We start from the raw sequence: 19,127 nt of genomic DNA, 5'->3' as shown, positions 1-19,127 counted from the left end.
ACAAAAGTAAAGTATTAGCATTGTTAAATAATGAAACTTATTATATATATATTCCTAGCAGTAATAAAAAAAATTGAAAAGATAAGAAAACTGACGGAAAATGTTTCTAACTTAACTAAACAGGAAAAAGACTTCTTACTTAATTTTGATTTTAAAACTAGCATATTTTATGGTTTACCTTAAATTCATAAAAGTAAAATTATGCAACGGGTTTGTATTGATCAAAATTCAGAATATATTGAAATACTAGATCCTCAAGATTTACGACTGCGACCTATAGTTGCAGGCCCACCATGTGAAACTAGTCGTCTAAGCTGTCTTCTGGATATTTTGCTAAAACCATTTCTTAAGAAAGTACATAGTTACATACGGGATGACATTTATATTCTTAATTTTATCCCAGAAAGGGTACCAGAATATACACGTCTTATTTCTTTTGGCATTGTTAGTTTATATTCTAAAATTCCACATGAATTAGGATTAGAAGCTATATCATTCTGGTTAGACAAACACCCAGAGTTAATGTTGGAGCGTTTTAATAAATTTTTCATTATGGAAGGTTTGAAAATAATTCTAGAAAATAACAATTTTTCATTTGACAAAGAATATTTTAATCAATCAAAAGGTACAGCAATGGGCACAAAAGTTGCTCCAACTTATGCTACTCTGGTTTTAGGTTACTTGGAAGAACAACTATATGAAAAGATCAAACACGAAGAAGATGAAAATTTTGCTAAATATATTCAAGAACAATGAAAAAGATTTTTAGACGACTGTTTTAGATTTAATCTATTTTGAAGAGATTTTAAATTCATTACATAAGGATATAAAATTTATAATGCAACAGAGCACAGTTAAATTGCCATTTCTGGATATAATGATAATAAAGAATGGAACTTCAATTACCACTGATATATATTGATTCCAAACAGTATCTAAATTTCAAAGCATGCCATCCTAAACATACAAAAACAAACACCTCATTTTCTTTGGGAAGGAGAATATGTACAATTGTTTCAGTCTGAGACAAAAATATACTTAAAGCACATTTGAAAGAACTGGCCGCGGTTCTTATTGAAAGAAAATATAATATCCATTACAAGTAATTGAAACAGGAACAATTAAAGCAATGCAAATTCCAAGAAGTACTTTATTAAGCGTACAAAATAATAAAAGTGAAAACATTATACCATATACTTCTACATATAATCCTAAAACAGTGAGCGATTTGAGATATTAACAAGTAACTTGGATATGTTATAAAATGATGATACTATGAAAAGAATAATATAAACGACACTAAAATTGTAAAATGTAAAAGACAGCTTCCGAATTTAAAAAATTTCTTATTAGATCTGAGTTTAATGAACTTCTCCATCAGTAAAAAAATGCAATGACCCTAGATGTAGTTTAGGTATTTGTATTATTGAAGGGTCTTCTTTCAGTTTAAATAATAAAATATTTCATGTTAAAGAAAGTATGGACTGCACTGTTCAAAATGTACTATATGTACTAGTATGTAATGGATGAAATAAATTTTATATTGGTCAAACGGGAGATAAAATAGAGAAAAGTGGAAACTTCACAGGTCGCTCAACACGACAAAAACGAAAATGTTGCAGGCTCGGTTTGTTTGAGCCTGTTCATGGACGGTAGTGGAAATGCAGGCTACCGTCCACGCCCTCTAGTTCCGGGTTGAGCAGAACTCAACATTTAAACATGCTAAAAGAACAAAAAGCAATTTAGAGACATCCGCAGATGTATTCAAACGGCGGTGAACATGGAACCTTCAATGATACACGTGTTGAGGCGTGTAATTCCATGAAGAGCGGCGTTTGGTCCCCAGATAAAGTAAAGGGTTTGCCCCAAACGAGAAAACAATGTGCAGAACTAAACAAACTGGAATTTAAGAAGGGGCTCTGAGGTTATGGAGCCTGCGTATCACAGGAACTGTCAAAAGACAAAATTAAAAAGCAGGCACCATATCCAAGGGGTGATTATACAATACTCAAGGCTATGAAAGCGGGCGTATTGGAACCACCCAGGCCGAAATGGTCATGTTGAGAAACTAAACAGTACCAATAACACGACATAAAAGTCGTGCTGAACGATCTGATAAGATCGAAATATAACAGCCCTGATTGAATGTACGGGGAGACTTTTTACGGCCGCCACACGGCACAAACAACGCTGCTGTGATAATAAAATAGAGAAAAGTGGAAACTTCACAGGTCGCACAACGCGACAAAAACGAAAATGTTGCAGGCTCGGTTTGATTGAGCCTGTTCATGGACGGTAGTGGAAATGTAGGCTACCATCCACGCCCTCTAGTCCCGGGTTGAGCAGAACTCAACATTTAAACATGCTAAAAGTACAAAAAGCAATTTAGAGACATCCGCAGATGTATTCAAACGGCGGTGAACATGGAACCTTCAATGATACACGTGTTGAGAAATAGAAGAACAGTATATGACAAACAAATAAGAGACCTATGAATAAGACAAGACATGCCTTTAAGTACTCATTTAGATACATGTTCAAAAACCGTCCCAAAATTTTCAATATTTCCTTTTTACAAATTCCATAATAATGATGTTTCAGCTAGGTTATCTAAAGAGCGCTATTTCATTGATAGTTTTAAACCAAAACTTAACCAAAATTAATGACGTTACAATATTTACGTTGTGTACGCATGTGTATGCAAAAATGACGTTGCTTAGCACTTACACATTTTATGACGCTATTTTGTATTATATGCCCTAACGAGTAATAAACGAAACCGGTAGGCAAATATTATGTAATTTATGTAATGTTGTTTATTTTTTGTTTATAATTTACTTGATCCAGCACAAACTTTTGCATTTATATACAATATATGTTGTGGACGTCTTTCTTTCTTTTAGCCCCGCTGACTTGGGAAATGTTTTGTGTTTCTTACTAAAACATTTTATACGCTAAATTATTTATATTTGTCGCACCTTCCTGTGATATTTCCGAATAATAAAGTAGAAGGAAGTTTTTCAAATTAGCTGTTTATATTGTATGGTGTACATGTATTGTGTAAATACAGGGTTAATCCCGAGACACTATACAAGCTATGCATTTCGAAGACAGCAGACAATACATATATTAAATCGAAAAATTAATACTCTGTTAAGTTACACATTTTATACATTTCCAAAATATTTATAGGAGCATTTTAAACATTATACTTTTAACAATACGTAATAAGAAGTGCAAAAACAATTGGGATGATCACTTTTATAATGCTTTTAGAAATCTCATTAAATGTGAAAATCTGAAACAGGCTGATAGGCAGGGATATTGTTATTAATTTTTAAATAAGCAAAGACAATCCTTCCGATCTCTGCTAGTACATATAAGGAACATGGTGAAAATATTGACAGTTACATTAATGTTTTTTTTTTCAGGTTTGATAATAATGCAAGGAACTACAAGTTATACTATGACGGACTGCATTTTGTAGGTGACGAAAAATTTGAAACTGTTGAAGATTTAGTTGCTGATGGATTAATCCATTTTTATATAGAATCACGAGCATCTGACTATTATAATATTGAATTTCTGTCTGAGGAGTCAAAGCTTACACAGTCGCCATATCAATATAACTTTGATAAAAAGAAAGGGCTCCAAATATCACGAGAAAATGTTTCACATATTCAATTCACTCAAACAGGTGCCAATGCTACCGCTGCTTTGAAAACGTCAACGGTAAGACAATTTCTGTAAATACTAAATACTAAATATATATTTTTTTTGGCCTCATGTGCTTTATGAAAATGTGGAAGTTATCAAGAATTGTAATACTACGAATGAAAACTGAAATTCCATTTCAATACTGGTCTGTTTTCTATCCCTTATTTATACTGAGCTTACTATATCATTTATGTACGAGGGGCGTTCAATATGTAATGTTACTCCGTATGTAGTTCCGTAACCGCTTATTATTTTTAGATGCGGTTTTCGGCACATTATAGAGCAATTTATTGGCAAGACAATGCTGTATAAGTTATAGAAATCGGTAGATTCAAAGTAAAAATATAATCATTTGATGGAGGTGTACTCGGGTATACTGGACAATTTTATGTCCAAAATATTGAGATTGTAATATGCAATTCTTTGATTCTACTATTCAACAACTAGAACTATAGTTCAATTGTTAGTTTAAACAGTTAAAACAAATAATGATCTTCACAAAAACATATGAAAACTAAAATAAAAAAGTTTATAACAGTTTTAAATTGAGTGTGTATAGTTTTATTCTAAAAATGATAATGTGAGTACAATAAGCCTCTGCAATTTTGTCACGCGCGATACTCATCGTTTAAAAAAATCTTGTATTTCAAGTTGATACTAGTATCTTAATTCTCGATTGCGAAACTAGTTCTTACAACTTTGATTAATCGCTCTCAACACCAATTCCAGATGGAATCAAACTGGAGTTTAGATTTTTTAGTTGTGTTGTAAAATTCAAAAAGCGATAAATAGTTTAAAACAAACGAAAATGCATCACCCACATCATATGACACAAGGTCCATAACTCTGGTCCATGTTTTCGTGAATTATGCTCCCTTTTACTTAGAGTTTAAGGCTAATTTTGATGCATTTTCACTACATCTCTGTTTCTACAGAGAGGATTTGATTCATATTTAAAATAGTTGTTCAACATCATATGACGCAAACTCTCTAGCACTATTATTACATGAATTACCTCCCCTATTTCCTTAGAATTTCAGGTTAAAATTTTGGTGCACTTGCACTCTATCTCAGTATTATTAAATGGATTTGATTCAAACTTTAAGTAGTTGTTCCACTTCATAACCAACATCATATGACACAAGGAGCATCACTCTTGCACCAATACTTCATGAAGTATGCTCTCTTTTTGCTTAAAATTATACTTATTTTATGTTTTTATACACTTTATCTCTCTTATTACTTAATACTTTTGACACAGACTTAAGTTTTTTTCCAATATCTTCATCGACATTGGAGTCATTAAACACTCCAGTGGCAGCTCCAGCTTTCTAAGATGTGCCGAGTTACATTACCAGCATCGAAACAGTCAAGTGCGCTGTCTCCTGTGACAGCTCTTGTTATGACAGCCCCCACTATCATCTAATGAATACACTACACCACTTTCGATATTTAATATTTAAATTTTTGAAATCAATTTCTCTGTGTTTCCTTTTCAGTCGGATGAAGATGTTAATAGAATCAAAGCTGATCACAAGAAATGTTCAGAGATAGTGCCAAATGATTGCATGGAAGAGAGCGTAAACAGAGGTAAAGAAAACATCATACATATAGCATTGCTATAATAGTCTTTGTTTTTGTATTTGATACCCATGCTGTTGTTTCTCAATAGGACTAGAGACGGAAATATATTCGCAAATTAAATATTAGGTGCGTAATCAGTTTTCAAGCCATTCACCAATAACAGACGCGACGATACCTTAAATTTAAGTCAGGCTATAGAAAAATATATATCATATAATTGTAGATGCGTAGGCAATAAGCAGATTTAGTTCGGTAAAAACTTTCATAGATTATATACATTGTACTTTTGTATTTTCCTGCCGTTTAGGATTCAGTTAATGAGAATCAAGAGTATGGTACCTTGCAATCTTTAGGGAAATTGGTTTATTTAAGAAAATTCATAATAGCCATTGTCGTCAGATTACAATGTTATTTTGTGAAGAATCTTGCGGTGATTTATATTCATATGCTTCATGTTCTACAAATTCTTTGGTTTTGTTGGGTTTAACGTGGCATCGACACAACTATAAGTGATGCTCAAACTTTGATGGTGTAGGAAGATCCCAAGTGCCCCTTCGTTAACCATATCATCACGGGTAGGCACATGGATAGAATCACCGACCTTCCTTAAACCAGCTGCATGACTTCTTTACATGAAGAATTCAACGCCCCGAGTGAGGCTCAAACCCACACCGGATGAGACCTTACCCACCCGGCTTCGGAGACGCCCCTTCAAATTCTACCATTTTTTAAAAACAACTGTCATTTGTGTTGTCATGGAAATTCCTAAGCACCATGAAAATATAGATTTTGTTTGTTTTGGGCTTTTAACAGTATTTCAGTTATGGAACGGCGGACAGTATAACTAAAAAGTGTTCCTGGATTCTGTACCAGTACAAAACTGGTGTCCGCAAGTAACTGCCAAATTTCTTGCATATTCGACATTGTCATGAACTATATTTATTTATTCACAATATATCGGACATAAACATGACAGCAAAGTAGAAAATTAAAGGACAAAACAAAGTGTCTGAGATGATTGTTGCAAACAGCCTCTTACTACTTGCTGGCCGGAAGTATATATCTATGTTCATTTAGACTGAATACTGTTTGCAATATAATAAAGTATCAAAAACAAGTGTTTTCTGTCTGTCTTTCATTTACTGTTCAACGATTTTGCGTATTGCTTTAGGACAATTATGGGGCATAAACATTGCTGTAAACAGATGGATTTCAAAATATCTATGTCGCCAACTCGAAAATAAAAGTCGTGATTTTCTAGTTAGCTTTGTTCCATTTTCATATATGAATTATAGTGAACACAGTTGTTCATTTCAGGCACAGGACTGTGCCGGACATCTTGATATGTCGAAATACACACAATTTTATGATTTGACATCACATAGTGGTGGCATTCGTGTTCTATCCATACATTTCTTAATTCTTTAGTTTTTAAAAACGTTTTACAGGAAATGTGATCCCACAAGAAATCTTGAGAATGGACAAGAGATCAATTGAACTATATAAGGAAGTTTTGCAAGGGGGATATGAGACGGTACATAATATTCGCGTTATGATTGTTGGGCACTATGGAGTTGGAAAGACAACTCTGACAAAACGTTTGTTTAAAGAATATATAAACATAAACAAGCAAGAGAGCACAAATGGAATTGACGTGCATATTAGAAAATGCAAAGTGTCCCTCGAAAACGGCGAGTGGAAAATGCTTGATACAGGTAAGTTGCTTTTTCGGTGTCGTTTCAGGATGACTTATATCTCAGTGATAATATCGATCATAAACAATTTATAGAAGATGTTTCAGTGTTAGATCACATTTAAAGGCCACGGTTTTAAAATTCATTTACGCAGGTATTGCAATTTAACAGATTTTACATTACAACATTTACTATTATCAGACTTCATTTAACGTCCACGATTTCTCATTTCTATCCAGAATGTAATTGCTGTACTTGTTATTTTCTTTACATGACAAGAATATCTTCTTCTTTGTTTTCAATGAAGAATAAAGTGTTTGTCCTTTTTCAGTCTTGAAATTGAATTGTCTGACTTCAGGAATTTAGTTCGTTATATCAAACCATTGAAAAATATTGTTAACACAATTAAGTTAGAGAGTTTATTAGTGATCCTCTTTGGAAATAACGCCTTGCTTCCAATTTATCATACTGATCCCACTTGTTTTTGCGGAGGGTCACAACAAATCAAATAACTAATAATAGTTGATTATACCTAACGTACAGTAAGTTTAGCAAAATAAGAAAACACTAATATTAAAGCGACTCGTTGTCACCATTTTGGCGTTTTTTTTTTCACTCTTAAATACAGATGAACGGTAGAACCTTTGAAAGTGACAGCTGGTACAAACTTATTCACATATAAATTTTGTAAGAATACCATAGAATTAAAAACAAATTGTAGAAGGGAGTAAACTGTTCTAACGCTTTTGAAATGATAGAAACATATCAACATTATTCTTGCTTATTTATAAATATATTATACTTAATTTCACCCACTTTTCATTTATTAGGGAATCGATCTTACCGATTTTCGTCGCGAAGCGACGAAAATCGGGATCGAATCCCACTACGGTAACATACGAGGGTATCCAAACAACACATACTATCCAAATAAAAAAATATGGAGTTCCGGTTTAGACCATGGGCGTGCGACGACCCCGATGAAATTCGGGATATCACGGTCTTCGTTAATGTTAATAAGCGTCCGTCAGATCAGTAGGCGAAACGCAATATCCGCACAATAAGATGTCTGCGACTCGAAAGAATATTCAAAGTAAGGCGTCAGAAGCTAATCAGCCGGTAACGTGACTACACTGATATAATTTGTGATAAAACATGCTTTATTCAATACTGAGTAGCATTTTTAAACAGCGACATTTTGAACATTTTTATATTTAGAGTGAGAGTGGATACACGTTACACTGGCGCCGACATTTTGAAAATTTGAGGAAACAAACATTCTCCAACGAGTTCTTCAGCTCGGGGAATGAGAGAATAGATTCACCTTTGTGTCGCTTTTCAGATCGTATTTAATTCCTTTCCGGTACTTTAGTTTCTTTGAACTTCTTTGTTACTAAGCCTATATTGAATTTTTGAAATTAAGAAATCCGTGATTTTACTTGCAGGCATGACTGATTAATGGAATTATTTTACTTTTATATAGAATATGGATGGCACTCCATTACAGCATGTGCATGGTTGGACCTGTTGACATTTTTAGAAACGTGAGTAACTAACTTTCCATTGTATAATAATAATGTAAACAAACACCCCACCCATAAAAAGCATAGAAATTCCTTATTTTTTACATTTTTATTTATTCATCAATTTGAAATGGGCCTTTTAGATTATTATTTCTTAAGGCTCACTGCATGTATACACAGTAATTAAGTTGAGCTTATGATTCTGCCGATAAGCTGTGCTCGGCCTAAATATAGCATTATAGGGAATCCGATCGCCTTACAGAAAAAAATATAGATTTTAAACAGGCTGGTAACATTGCCCGATCGGGCTTTCGACATAAAAACTAACATTTTTTGAAAAATAGTAAAGATATTTCTTTCAAACTTGGTTCATCTGTTCATATGACACAAATTAAAATAAAAATAACTTGGTTGCCTTCAGTTTTGGTAGAATTATTTCCCCTTTTCAGATTTTTATGACGCATAATTTTTGAAGTCCAAAAAATTATGTGTTAATGCATTACATTATGCTATTGGTGTTTGTTTCGTATATTCCTCACTCATTTGACACAGGCAAATTGTCAACAGTCAAGATAGCGTTGATAAGCGCAACTTGGCGCAGGCATGCAATGCGGCTCGATCTTTCTTTGGAATATATGTAATACTGTTTACATGTCGTACTGATACAACCACATTTTAAAATAAATTCGTATTGATACATCCACATTTTAAAATAAAGTCATATCTGATCCCTAACAAGTTCGTAATTACAAAAATACAGCCCTTATCTGGAGTTCTGAAGCATGCTCGATTAGTTGGTCAGAATTATGAAGGAATTGAATTCAAACTGTTCCATAAATGCAAGAGTTTAAGATTTAGTCAGAACCATAATCATGCATGCAGAAGATGTAATTACTTTCACAAATCACAGGGCTCAAATTTTGGACTCGCTAAATGCAAGTCAATTTCATGGAATGCAAGTTAAGATAAAAATTTCACACAATTTATTTTGTAAATACAAATAATAATGTATTATGAATTTTGTACACTGCACACATACTCAAATACGTTTAAAGTTATACGTTTATGAATCATGACCGTCAGATACCAATAAACAATTGTAGCATTTTGTCAGCTCCTGTGTTCATACTAAACTGAGGAAGGCAGAACAGATTCTTCTAGCTGCTTTACCAGTCTGTTTTTGCCTTTTCATGATACCGAGCAAAGTGAAGGTCATAGACCACCAAGTCAAAAAGGTACCTGGAATTCACTGGGTTAAAGTAATGTTCATACCTGTCAAGACACACGCATTGTGCGTGTGCCACACGCATTTCGGCCTTAGATCAAGCTCACACGCCTACTATTCAAGGTCACACGCATGTTAAAGAAATAAAGCAATCGGTTGTTTTTTTCGTAGAAAATTATTGAATCAAACATGCAAGGTGACGTTGACACAATGTTTTTATACCGTATAATACAGCTTTTACATTCACAGGTGCAACATGTTATTTCTACCGCATGAATAAACATCACAAAAAGTAAACATGGAGGGAGACTATTCAAAACCAGATCTATGTAAATTTTCTATGTGAGGGCGTTTCCGGCTTTTAAGGATCATCGCCCTCCAGACCCTCACGAGGGAAACCTTCCCTTCGAACTCCGATCACACTCGTGGCCTTTGTGGAGCCTTGACAGCTATGAATGTTTGGCTGTTCTGGCTGGTCAGTCGTGTAAACAAACCTACTCATACAGTGACTTTTCTTTTTTCAAAACTGAAATTTTTAACCGCATTTACTTCGTTTCATTATACATTTTGACAAAATTTGCTACTGTTTTATTTTCATTAAAAAAAAAGTTTTATTTAACAAATTTCTCCCGCCATGCCAATGATATAATTGGGGTCATCTTATTGGCATGAAAATTGATAAACTGCAAAAAGGATGTTAGCTCTTAGACCTTTGAAATTTCAAAACAGCTGGTTGTCCATGTTTTCTTAATTTGCTCACCTTTCACTATTTTCAGGCATCTTGGTCTATTATACAGAGTATTGTTGTACTGCTCCAAAGTGCTTGTTGACAGACTGAAACCACTTGATTGCGGCTCATAAGGTATTTCTATCTTTCTGTTTCTTTATTATATAGTTGCAGCTGTGCACCATGGGAAGCAGTTTCAATCATTCAAAAGGCATGATATACTGTATACAAATTAGTATTTGTGTGAACAGATTTTTGCGATTGAGTCGGTGCATAGAATCAAATACCAAGGAACATTAGGCATAAAAAAAATTGTCTGTTTCCTGTATCCTGACCTACCATAAATTTTTGGCCCGACCCTAAATGGACGGTCCGTCCGCCTTTGTCTTTGAAAACATTTTTTCAACTTTTTGACAAAAAGTTGCAAAACTGCACTTTTTATGCTTTAAACATGGACAGTGATGTTATAAATCAACTTACTGATGCTCTAGAGGCATAACCCCCCTATTTGTATTCATTTTTTGACACAAAAATAATTTCCAAAAAGTCTCCCTAAAAATAATTTTAAAAAATCCAAGTAAAAAGTTTTTCCGACCTACCTACCCTAATTCTTTTTAGCATGTTACCGGAAACAAAATTTTTTTTAGTCCTTAGTAAAGACTCCATTTCATTTTCTTGATGATAAAGCATTTCTGGACAAAACCATAAAATTTAATACATGTATGCAAATTTAAACAATTATTAGCTCGATCACCTGTCACAGGGTGACAACATGAGTTGATGTCCGTCATGTGCCAACAATTTGTAAAAATCTTCTTCAGAACCACTGGGCAGATTTACACCAAACTTCACAGAATGATCATGGGGTGGTCCTCTCAAAATTACCCAAAGAATTTAATTCCATATAGAACTCACCGAAAAGAAAAACTTTGAAAATGATTTCTTGTCAGAAATTGTTAGCCGGCAGGGCTTTTCATCCTTATATGACAGAGGCCTATATTCGGCCACTTCCCAATCCAAAAATATTGCATTTTTTCCCCAACACCCCAAAATGCAAGGTAACATTTCCCAAAAATCACATCAACAAATGGTTTAATTTTATTTACATTTTAGTGTTATCGCAGGAAGCGGTTCTCAGATATTGATTTTTTAGCTCACCTGTCACAAAGGGACGAGGTGAGCTTTTGTGATAGCGCGGCGTCCGTCCGTGCGTCAGTAAACTTTTGCTTGTGACCACTCTGTAGATCACATTTTTCATGGGATCTTTATGAAAGTTGGTTGGGGTCTCTTTTTATCAATTTACAATATTCGATTTCTGTTTTACAGGTTCACTTCTTGAGAGCAGGCAGCTACAAAATGGAAGGTCAACAAATCCAGTATACTTGAAAAGCAAGAAAGAAACACCAGAAAATATAAAAAGACAGAAGAACAAGGGAACTTTAATAAAAAAAAAACTTTTAAGGATAGGAATTCAGGATTTATTTAGAAACTAAATATATTTTGAGAACAGCAGTGTTTGACTAAGCTTTGTTACTTTAAGAGATAATGTGATTATCACATTGGTTTTGTTATTGTCGAGCCTGCTTGCGGAAGCGAAGACATAGTTGTCCAAATGTCTATTCGGTGTATGTGCGTGCGTGTGTCTGTCCGGATTTGTTTGTCCGGACCATAATTTGGACATGCATGGAGCAATCTTGTTTATATATGGTATGAATGTTAACCTCAGTGAGACGGAGTGTCATGCGCAAGCCCCAGGTTCCTATTTCAAAGGTCAAGATCACACTTACAGGTCAAAGGTCAAATTCAAAAATGACTTTGTCCGGAGCATTTCTTCTTCATGCATGGAGGGATTTTGAAGTAACTTGGCACAATTGTTCACCATCATGAGATGGAGTGTCTTGCGCAAGAACCAGGTCCCTAGGTCTAAGGTCAAGGTCACACTTAGAGGTCAAAGGATACAAGAATGACAACTTTGTCTGGAGCATTTCTTCTTCACGCATGGAGGGACTTTGATGTAACTTGGCACAAATGTTCACCACCATGAGAGGGAGTGTCATGCGGAAGAACCAGGTCTAAGGTCAAGGTCACACTTAGAGGTCAAAAGTCAGATACAAGAATGACTTTGTCTGGAGCATTTCTTTTTGATGCATAGAGGGATTTTGATGTAACTTGGCACAATTGTTCATCATCATGCGACGGAGTGTTATGCATAAGATCCTAGAATTACTTCCCTTTGTTGTTACTATAAATAGGTTACATTTGTAACTTGTTTATTACTGGTGGTAGGGAAAAATCAAGACCACTTTTCTGTAGTACAACATGCATGTTACATCCAATTTTTAGGTGTATCTGCTGGTGCGGATTTTTGTGTGAATTTTTTTTTTATTTTTTTTTTTAAATTTTTTTTTCTTTTTAATTTTACCTTCCTATGTTGTTACTGTAAATAACTTATATTGTAACTTTTTGCAATCTCTTTTATTTGGCATAAATGTTTGCCTCAATGAGACAAGGAGTGTCATGCACAACTCCCAGTCCTTTTGACAGCTGGCGGGCTTGACATATTGCCCGTGGGCATCTAGTTCTCATATTTTTCATGAGATTTTAAAGAGAATGTTCTGTTATACCCCCATGTAGTAAGCTTGTCTGTCTTTCAGTCAGTAGGTTTTCATGGCTTCCAGATGATAACTCATGAAAAGCTTGACCGATTTAAATATTTTTTGGTACATAGTTACAGGTCAAGTTCGACTTTGGGGTCAGTAGGTCAAAGGTCAAGATAACTTGCAAACGTTTTGGCCTGGGATCATAGCTTTTGTAACACAGGTGTAACATGATAAAATACAGGTTGTTTGAATTTGAGGTCAATAGATCAAAGGTCAAGGTCACAGTGATTTTGAACAGTTGAACCGTTTCCGAATGATAACTTGAGACCTTGAGCCTAGGATGATAAAGTTTGGTACACAGGTGTCACATCATGAAATACAGGTCAAGTTTTACTTTGAGGTCAGTAGGTCAAGGTCACAATAAGGCAAAACTGAAATGTTTTTCAGATTATAACTTGAGAATGCTTGAGCCTAGGATCATGAAAATTGTTAGGGAGGTTGATTATGACCTGCAGCTGACCCCTAATAATGTTTAAGTCACAGGTCAAGGTCACACTGACCCGGTTCTTTAAAATGATGCACGGAGGGGTACCTGGGGTCTCCCTCCACCATTAAAACTGGAAAGTCGCCATATGACCTATCCTGTGTCGGTGTGATGTTAACTTCAACAAAATAAATAACGGTTCTTTAAAACGGTTTTTGGACAATAACTTCAGGATGCTTGGGATGAGAAACACAAAATTTAGTACAAGGTTGGTCTTGACCAGCAGATTACCTGTATTGATTTAGAGTTCCAAAGGTCAGGATGACCCGGAACATTTAAACCTTTTCCATACAACACCTTGAGAACACTTGGGCAGAGGATCATGAAACTATGGAGATTGAATTTGAGGTCATTAGATAATAGCTCAAGAAAATGCTGCTTTGTTATTGGCTTAGTTCTTTGATAAGGCCATATTGTGGGGGTATAATTCGTCACTCCTGTGACAACTCTAGCATTTAGCTCACCTGAGCACAAAGTGCTCAAGGTGAGCTTTTGTGATCGCCCTGTGTCCGTCCGTCGTCAACAATTTGACTGTTAACACTCTAGAGGTCACAATTTTGACTTAATCTTTATGAAACTTGGTCAGAATGTTACCCTCAATAAAATCTTGGACACATTTGATGTTGGGTCATCTTGAAACTAGGTCACCAAGTCAAATCGAAGGAAAAGCTTGTTAACACTGTAGAGGTCACATTTAAGACTATATCTTCATGAAACTTGGTCAGAATGTTAATATTAATGATCCATAAATCAGATTCAAATCTGGGTCAAGTGGGGTCAAAAACTAGGTCACCAGGTCAAATCAAGGGAAAAGCTTGTTAACACTCTAGAGGTCACAATTTTGGCCCAATCTTAATGAAACTTGGTCAAAATGTTACCCTCAATAAAATATTGGACAAGTTTGATATTGGGTCGTCTAGGGTCAAAAACTAGGTACATGTAACCAGGTCAAATCAAAGGAAAAGCTTGTTAACACTGTAGTGGCCACATTTATGACCATATCTTAATGAAACTTTGTCAGAATTTTAATCTTGATGATCTATAGGCCAAGTTAAATCTAGGTCAGGTGGGATTAAAGACTAGGTCGCTAGGTCAAATCAAAGGAACAGCTTGTTAACACTCCAGAGGCCATATTCATGACTGCATCTTCATGAAACTTAATCAGAATGTTAATCTTGATGACCTTTCAGTCAAGTTTGAATCTGGGTCATGTGGGGTCAAAAACTAGGTCACCAAGTCAAATCAAAGTAAAAGCTGGTTAACTCTTTAGAGGCTACATTTATGATCATATCTTAATGTAACTTGGTCAGAATGTTGATCTTGATGATCTTTATGTCAATATGCCAGGTGAGCGATACAGGGCCATCATGGCCCTCTTGTTTATTTGTTCTTGTTGTAAGAGAAATTGTACATTTTAGAATACAGATTACAGCAAGTCACATTTTCTTTATATTGACAATACTTATTTCAAAGCCTGACAAAAGCATCCAGTACTGTTATTAAAAGTTGTTATTCACAGTTCAGCTATATTTCATGTATGAATAAAACAAATTATGTGATCTGCGATCATTATAAATGTGTATACAGATAAAACTTAAACATGTGAACAGTTTATTCAATAAATAAAGTGTAATGCAAGTCTTTGTGATGTGTATATAAAAGCAAAATTAGGATTTGTTTTACGAGTAATTTCAGAATTACAATTAACACAAATAGAAAAAAACCAAGCCTGCACAAGAAAGCTAATATGTCTCCCTAGACTGAGCTCTTAACCTGTCGTGGTCCAAATAGATTGTTAATATGTGTCTGTTAAGTCTTGTTAACAGTGAGTTGCAATCTAGTAACTTTTAAGTTTGTATGATTTTTAGCTCACCTGAGCACAGTGTGAGCTGTTGTGATCACCTTAAGTCTGTCATTGTGCTTCTCAACAATTTGCCTGTTATTAAACACCCTAGTAGACAGTTTTTTTTAAATGTTAAAGGGATGAGTTGAAGTCTGATCGATTCCCGATTGAGGCAGTGCCTTATTTCATATTATTGTCACGCGCCCAAAGTTGGAGTTTTTATTTCAACACGTTCTTATCTACTACATTTGGTTCCTGTATTTATCAAAAACCTAATGTTAGGTATTAAGTTTACAATGTTCAAACTATATCTCTTGTAGTATTAAAATTGGGGGCCTTAACACGACTTTTTCCAAGAAGTACCAATTATATTCGTTTCAAAATGACAAAAGTTCAGCTTTTAGCCAAATCATGGTTATAGTGATCTTGATTGTGATCAAATGGTTGTCTTTCTTATTTCAATAATAATAAAAACGTCGCCACCACTGAGGTTTGTACCACTACCCATTGCAAAGAACCATAGGCCAACACCTTAGACCAGTACGCCAAGATGAAATGTTTTAAAAAGAGGCACTTACGCCGGGGTACAGTATCTTAGTTTGAATGGGGTAGCACATTTGGATTACAAACATTGTGCTTTTTTTTTTGAAGCCATTTATCGGAACACATACTTCAGTCCACGACCACGTATATGTACCGAGTATTATAGCGTTTGCGTTTTAGCAGTATGTAAATAAAACAATCAGAAACATTCTGCTATGAAGAATGTGTGAAATTAGCTCTATAACTTGTTGGTACATGTAATTAGGGCAATATAATCATTTTATAGGGATACTTTTGGCGATTCGATATTCCATCTGCGCATTTTGTTATCTTGTATATCATACTTTGCGTAAGTTTTGCTCCGGTTTAGTATTCATTGTTTTGTTCTTATTTTCGCATAAAATCGAGTATATCTTTAAATTAATTAATTCTGAATAAATGACGGGGGACATGCTATTTGAATTAAAGTATAAGATTATCAAAAATAATTTTCGAAACTAAATTTTGCCTTAAAATATTATAGGACAGCTTCAAAAACATAACACCAGATTTAAGGAGGTAGGTTACCTTGTTACAAGGGTAAATTCAAATTAGTTGAACTACAGCATTTTTTTGTATTTCGTGTAATATGAAGTTTTAACTGCTACAATCTCAATGTCGTTTTTCTCTGTCCTTTCAAGTTCAATTTTTATCCAGGTTTGAAGAACATGACCCTCCAAAGGTATTTCATATTGAAAGAAGAAGGAAAATACGGATATTTAACACTTTTCAGAGTATTTTAGTTTCATTGATATCCGTAGAAGTCTGCATAATTGATAATTTTACTGGTATGCACGTTATCTTTCTAATATAAGCTTAAAATGTATATGTCGCGGGGCTCGTGTTTCCATGGTAACGCATTTTCTCTCATTTTTAAACAACTATGTATAAAAAAAGGGGTTTTCGACGGCTCCAGTGCCATTCTGTTAATGACCAACATCAAATATTTGGGTAATATTATTAGCAAAATACCAAGCACGTTACATGGTACCCTATTTTTCTTAAATTTGAAAGTAACCATGGCAACAGAGATGTTTAAAATAGCTTATATCTTGCCGTTTGTCGTAATTTCTTTAAAAAAAATATTGAATAAGATTATCTTTCTAGTTGATGTAGCTTTAAAACATATTATTTCTAACGTAGGTTACATTTTCGTGTTATTTGCATTTATTCAAACAAATTTCACAGCTTAGAATACGTACAGCAGTACCCCTCGTCTGCCATTTTTCATGGAAAAATCGTTCAGCGTGCTGCTATTATTCTCATGAATATTGTTGAAATGAAAATAAAAAGCCGAAGCTGTGTTTCTTAAATAGACCAGTGTCAACGCTTTTGAATTTTACATTTAGATACATAGGTCACGGGCTTTGTTTCCATGGTAACATCAGTTCAATTCAAGAAACCACAATTTTCTACTGAAATTTGAACAATTTTAGATCTTAGTTTTAGTATGTAAGTAACAAATTATCAATGGAACCTGAAAAATAGGTATTACAAATCAAACTGCTAGACTTTTTATTTGAAAATGGCCGTAAGAAGTAACCTTTCACCCAACTATATTCCAAATAACATTGGTTGCCATCATCCATTTTCTTACATTCCGCATAACATTTCAATATAACTACATAAAAGAAGCAAAATTGATTATTATTCAGAGCAAAAGACTCATAAAAAATATTTCAGCAAATAATGGTTATTTGAAAATAGCTAAAATAAAGAAGATGTACAGAATTACGTACTTTCAAGATAAAAGCTATTAATTTTGCGCGGTAACTGACACGTAACGTCATGACGTCAATGACGTCATTTTAAGGCAACATTGTTTTGAAGCGTTTCAGCGGCAATTTATTCATTATTTCTGCATTATTAAACCATAAAGCATCAGATCGAAGACAAGTTCATGATTTGTTTTCAAAAGAATGAATATACAAACACATTTAGTTTGTCGTAAACGTCGTCGTAAATCGTCACGTTAGCTTCCGGTTGGACATGCGCACATACAAATATGAAGGTAACCTACCTCCTTAAGGTAGTGTATTTAAACGTAATTTAGCTTTAATAATTATGACATATTTCATTTAGGGAACAAGTTGGAATTAAATTTGCGACTAAAATCTGTCGAATGTCCATGAAAAATATGACATTGGATATAGTTTTAGACACATTGTATATGAATTAAATGTTATGTTCCTCTTATGTTTATTTTCATTTCATAATACTATACGATAGCCTTTTATAACCTACTGTGAATTGTTTTAAGTATCGTTATATGACAACAACTTGATGTGGCGTCCAACTACAGCCACCAGAGAATCGCAGCGGTTCTTGATTTTATACTTCTAGGCATACTTAATGATCGCTAATTTTACACAGACCATACTCCATGGGTTAATCAGGTCCACATGGAACAAATTAAAACACCATACATGAATATTTTTGTTTTTGTGCTGTCAGGTCAGAAGTCTATACATAATCGTCTGGTGAAACTGTTGACCAAGAAAATTCTCGACAAGAAAAACCCGGAAGAGAAGGATGTTCCTCTTTCAACTGAAGTAAAGGGTAAGGATAGCGATAATAACATCTATCAAGTTATGATGTGTGATAATTTTGATAAAAGTCAAAGTTTTGAAATACAAATACTTTACTTTTGGCACCGATATCTTCTGAAAAGAATATATCTAAATGAGAATATTATGTACATGTCATTCATATCACCGTTTAAATGGTTGATGAAATTCAAAATATTTCCAATTTACTGAAAGAGCACAATACAATATATTATGATGGTTGATTTGTGCCTTTTCTTCCTGTCGACGCGGGTCGCAGTAATGACGTTTGCCGTTGTGAAGGGGCAACATTTGACCAGGCGTTATAGCGATGTTTGACGGGGCGACGACAAGCGGATCGGTGTTTTGTCGGAAGACGTTCGGTGGGTGCTAAAAGTACGTTTTATTGAGCGACATTTCGCGGGCTGCATTTGGCGGAGCGTTGTTACGACGTTTGGCGGTGTGTCTATATAACTTTTGTCGTTGTGTCTCTGAGACAGAACGACATTTTTTAATGAAAATAGCTACCATAATTTATAAAA

General features: G+C 34.5%; 1 protein-coding gene and 1 long non-coding RNA gene across 5 annotated transcripts in view; both read left to right on the top strand.

Annotated features, from left to right (window-relative positions):
- The window catches only part of LOC123538917 (uncharacterized), a 163,810-nt gene that overhangs the window by 131,812 nt on the left and 12,871 nt on the right, over nt 1-19,127 (top strand). For all 4 annotated transcript variants that reach the window (XM_053530618.1, XM_053530617.1, XM_053530619.1 and 1 more), the window contains 4 exons: nt 3,432-3,732; nt 5,217-5,307; nt 6,750-7,016; nt 18,494-18,598. In XM_053530618.1, coding sequence (XP_053386593.1) covers nt 3,432-3,732; nt 5,217-5,307; nt 6,750-7,016; nt 18,494-18,598 — 764 coding nt within the window. The remainder of the gene's footprint in view (nt 1-3,431; nt 3,733-5,216; nt 5,308-6,749; nt 7,017-18,493; nt 18,599-19,127) is intronic.
- LOC128550803 (uncharacterized) lies at nt 8,393-15,257 on the top strand. Its single transcript, XR_008368468.1, has 3 exons — nt 8,393-8,539; nt 10,520-10,605; nt 11,797-15,257. It is a non-coding gene; the product is annotated as an uncharacterized LOC128550803 (long non-coding RNA).

This window comes from Mercenaria mercenaria, chromosome 18 (assembly GCF_021730395.1).
Source record: "Mercenaria mercenaria strain notata chromosome 18, MADL_Memer_1, whole genome shotgun sequence".
In the NCBI taxonomy this organism is placed as follows: domain Eukaryota; kingdom Metazoa; phylum Mollusca; class Bivalvia; order Venerida; family Veneridae; genus Mercenaria; species Mercenaria mercenaria.
Note: the sequence above shows the minus strand (reverse complement) of the source record. Positions and strands in the feature narration are given on the sequence as shown.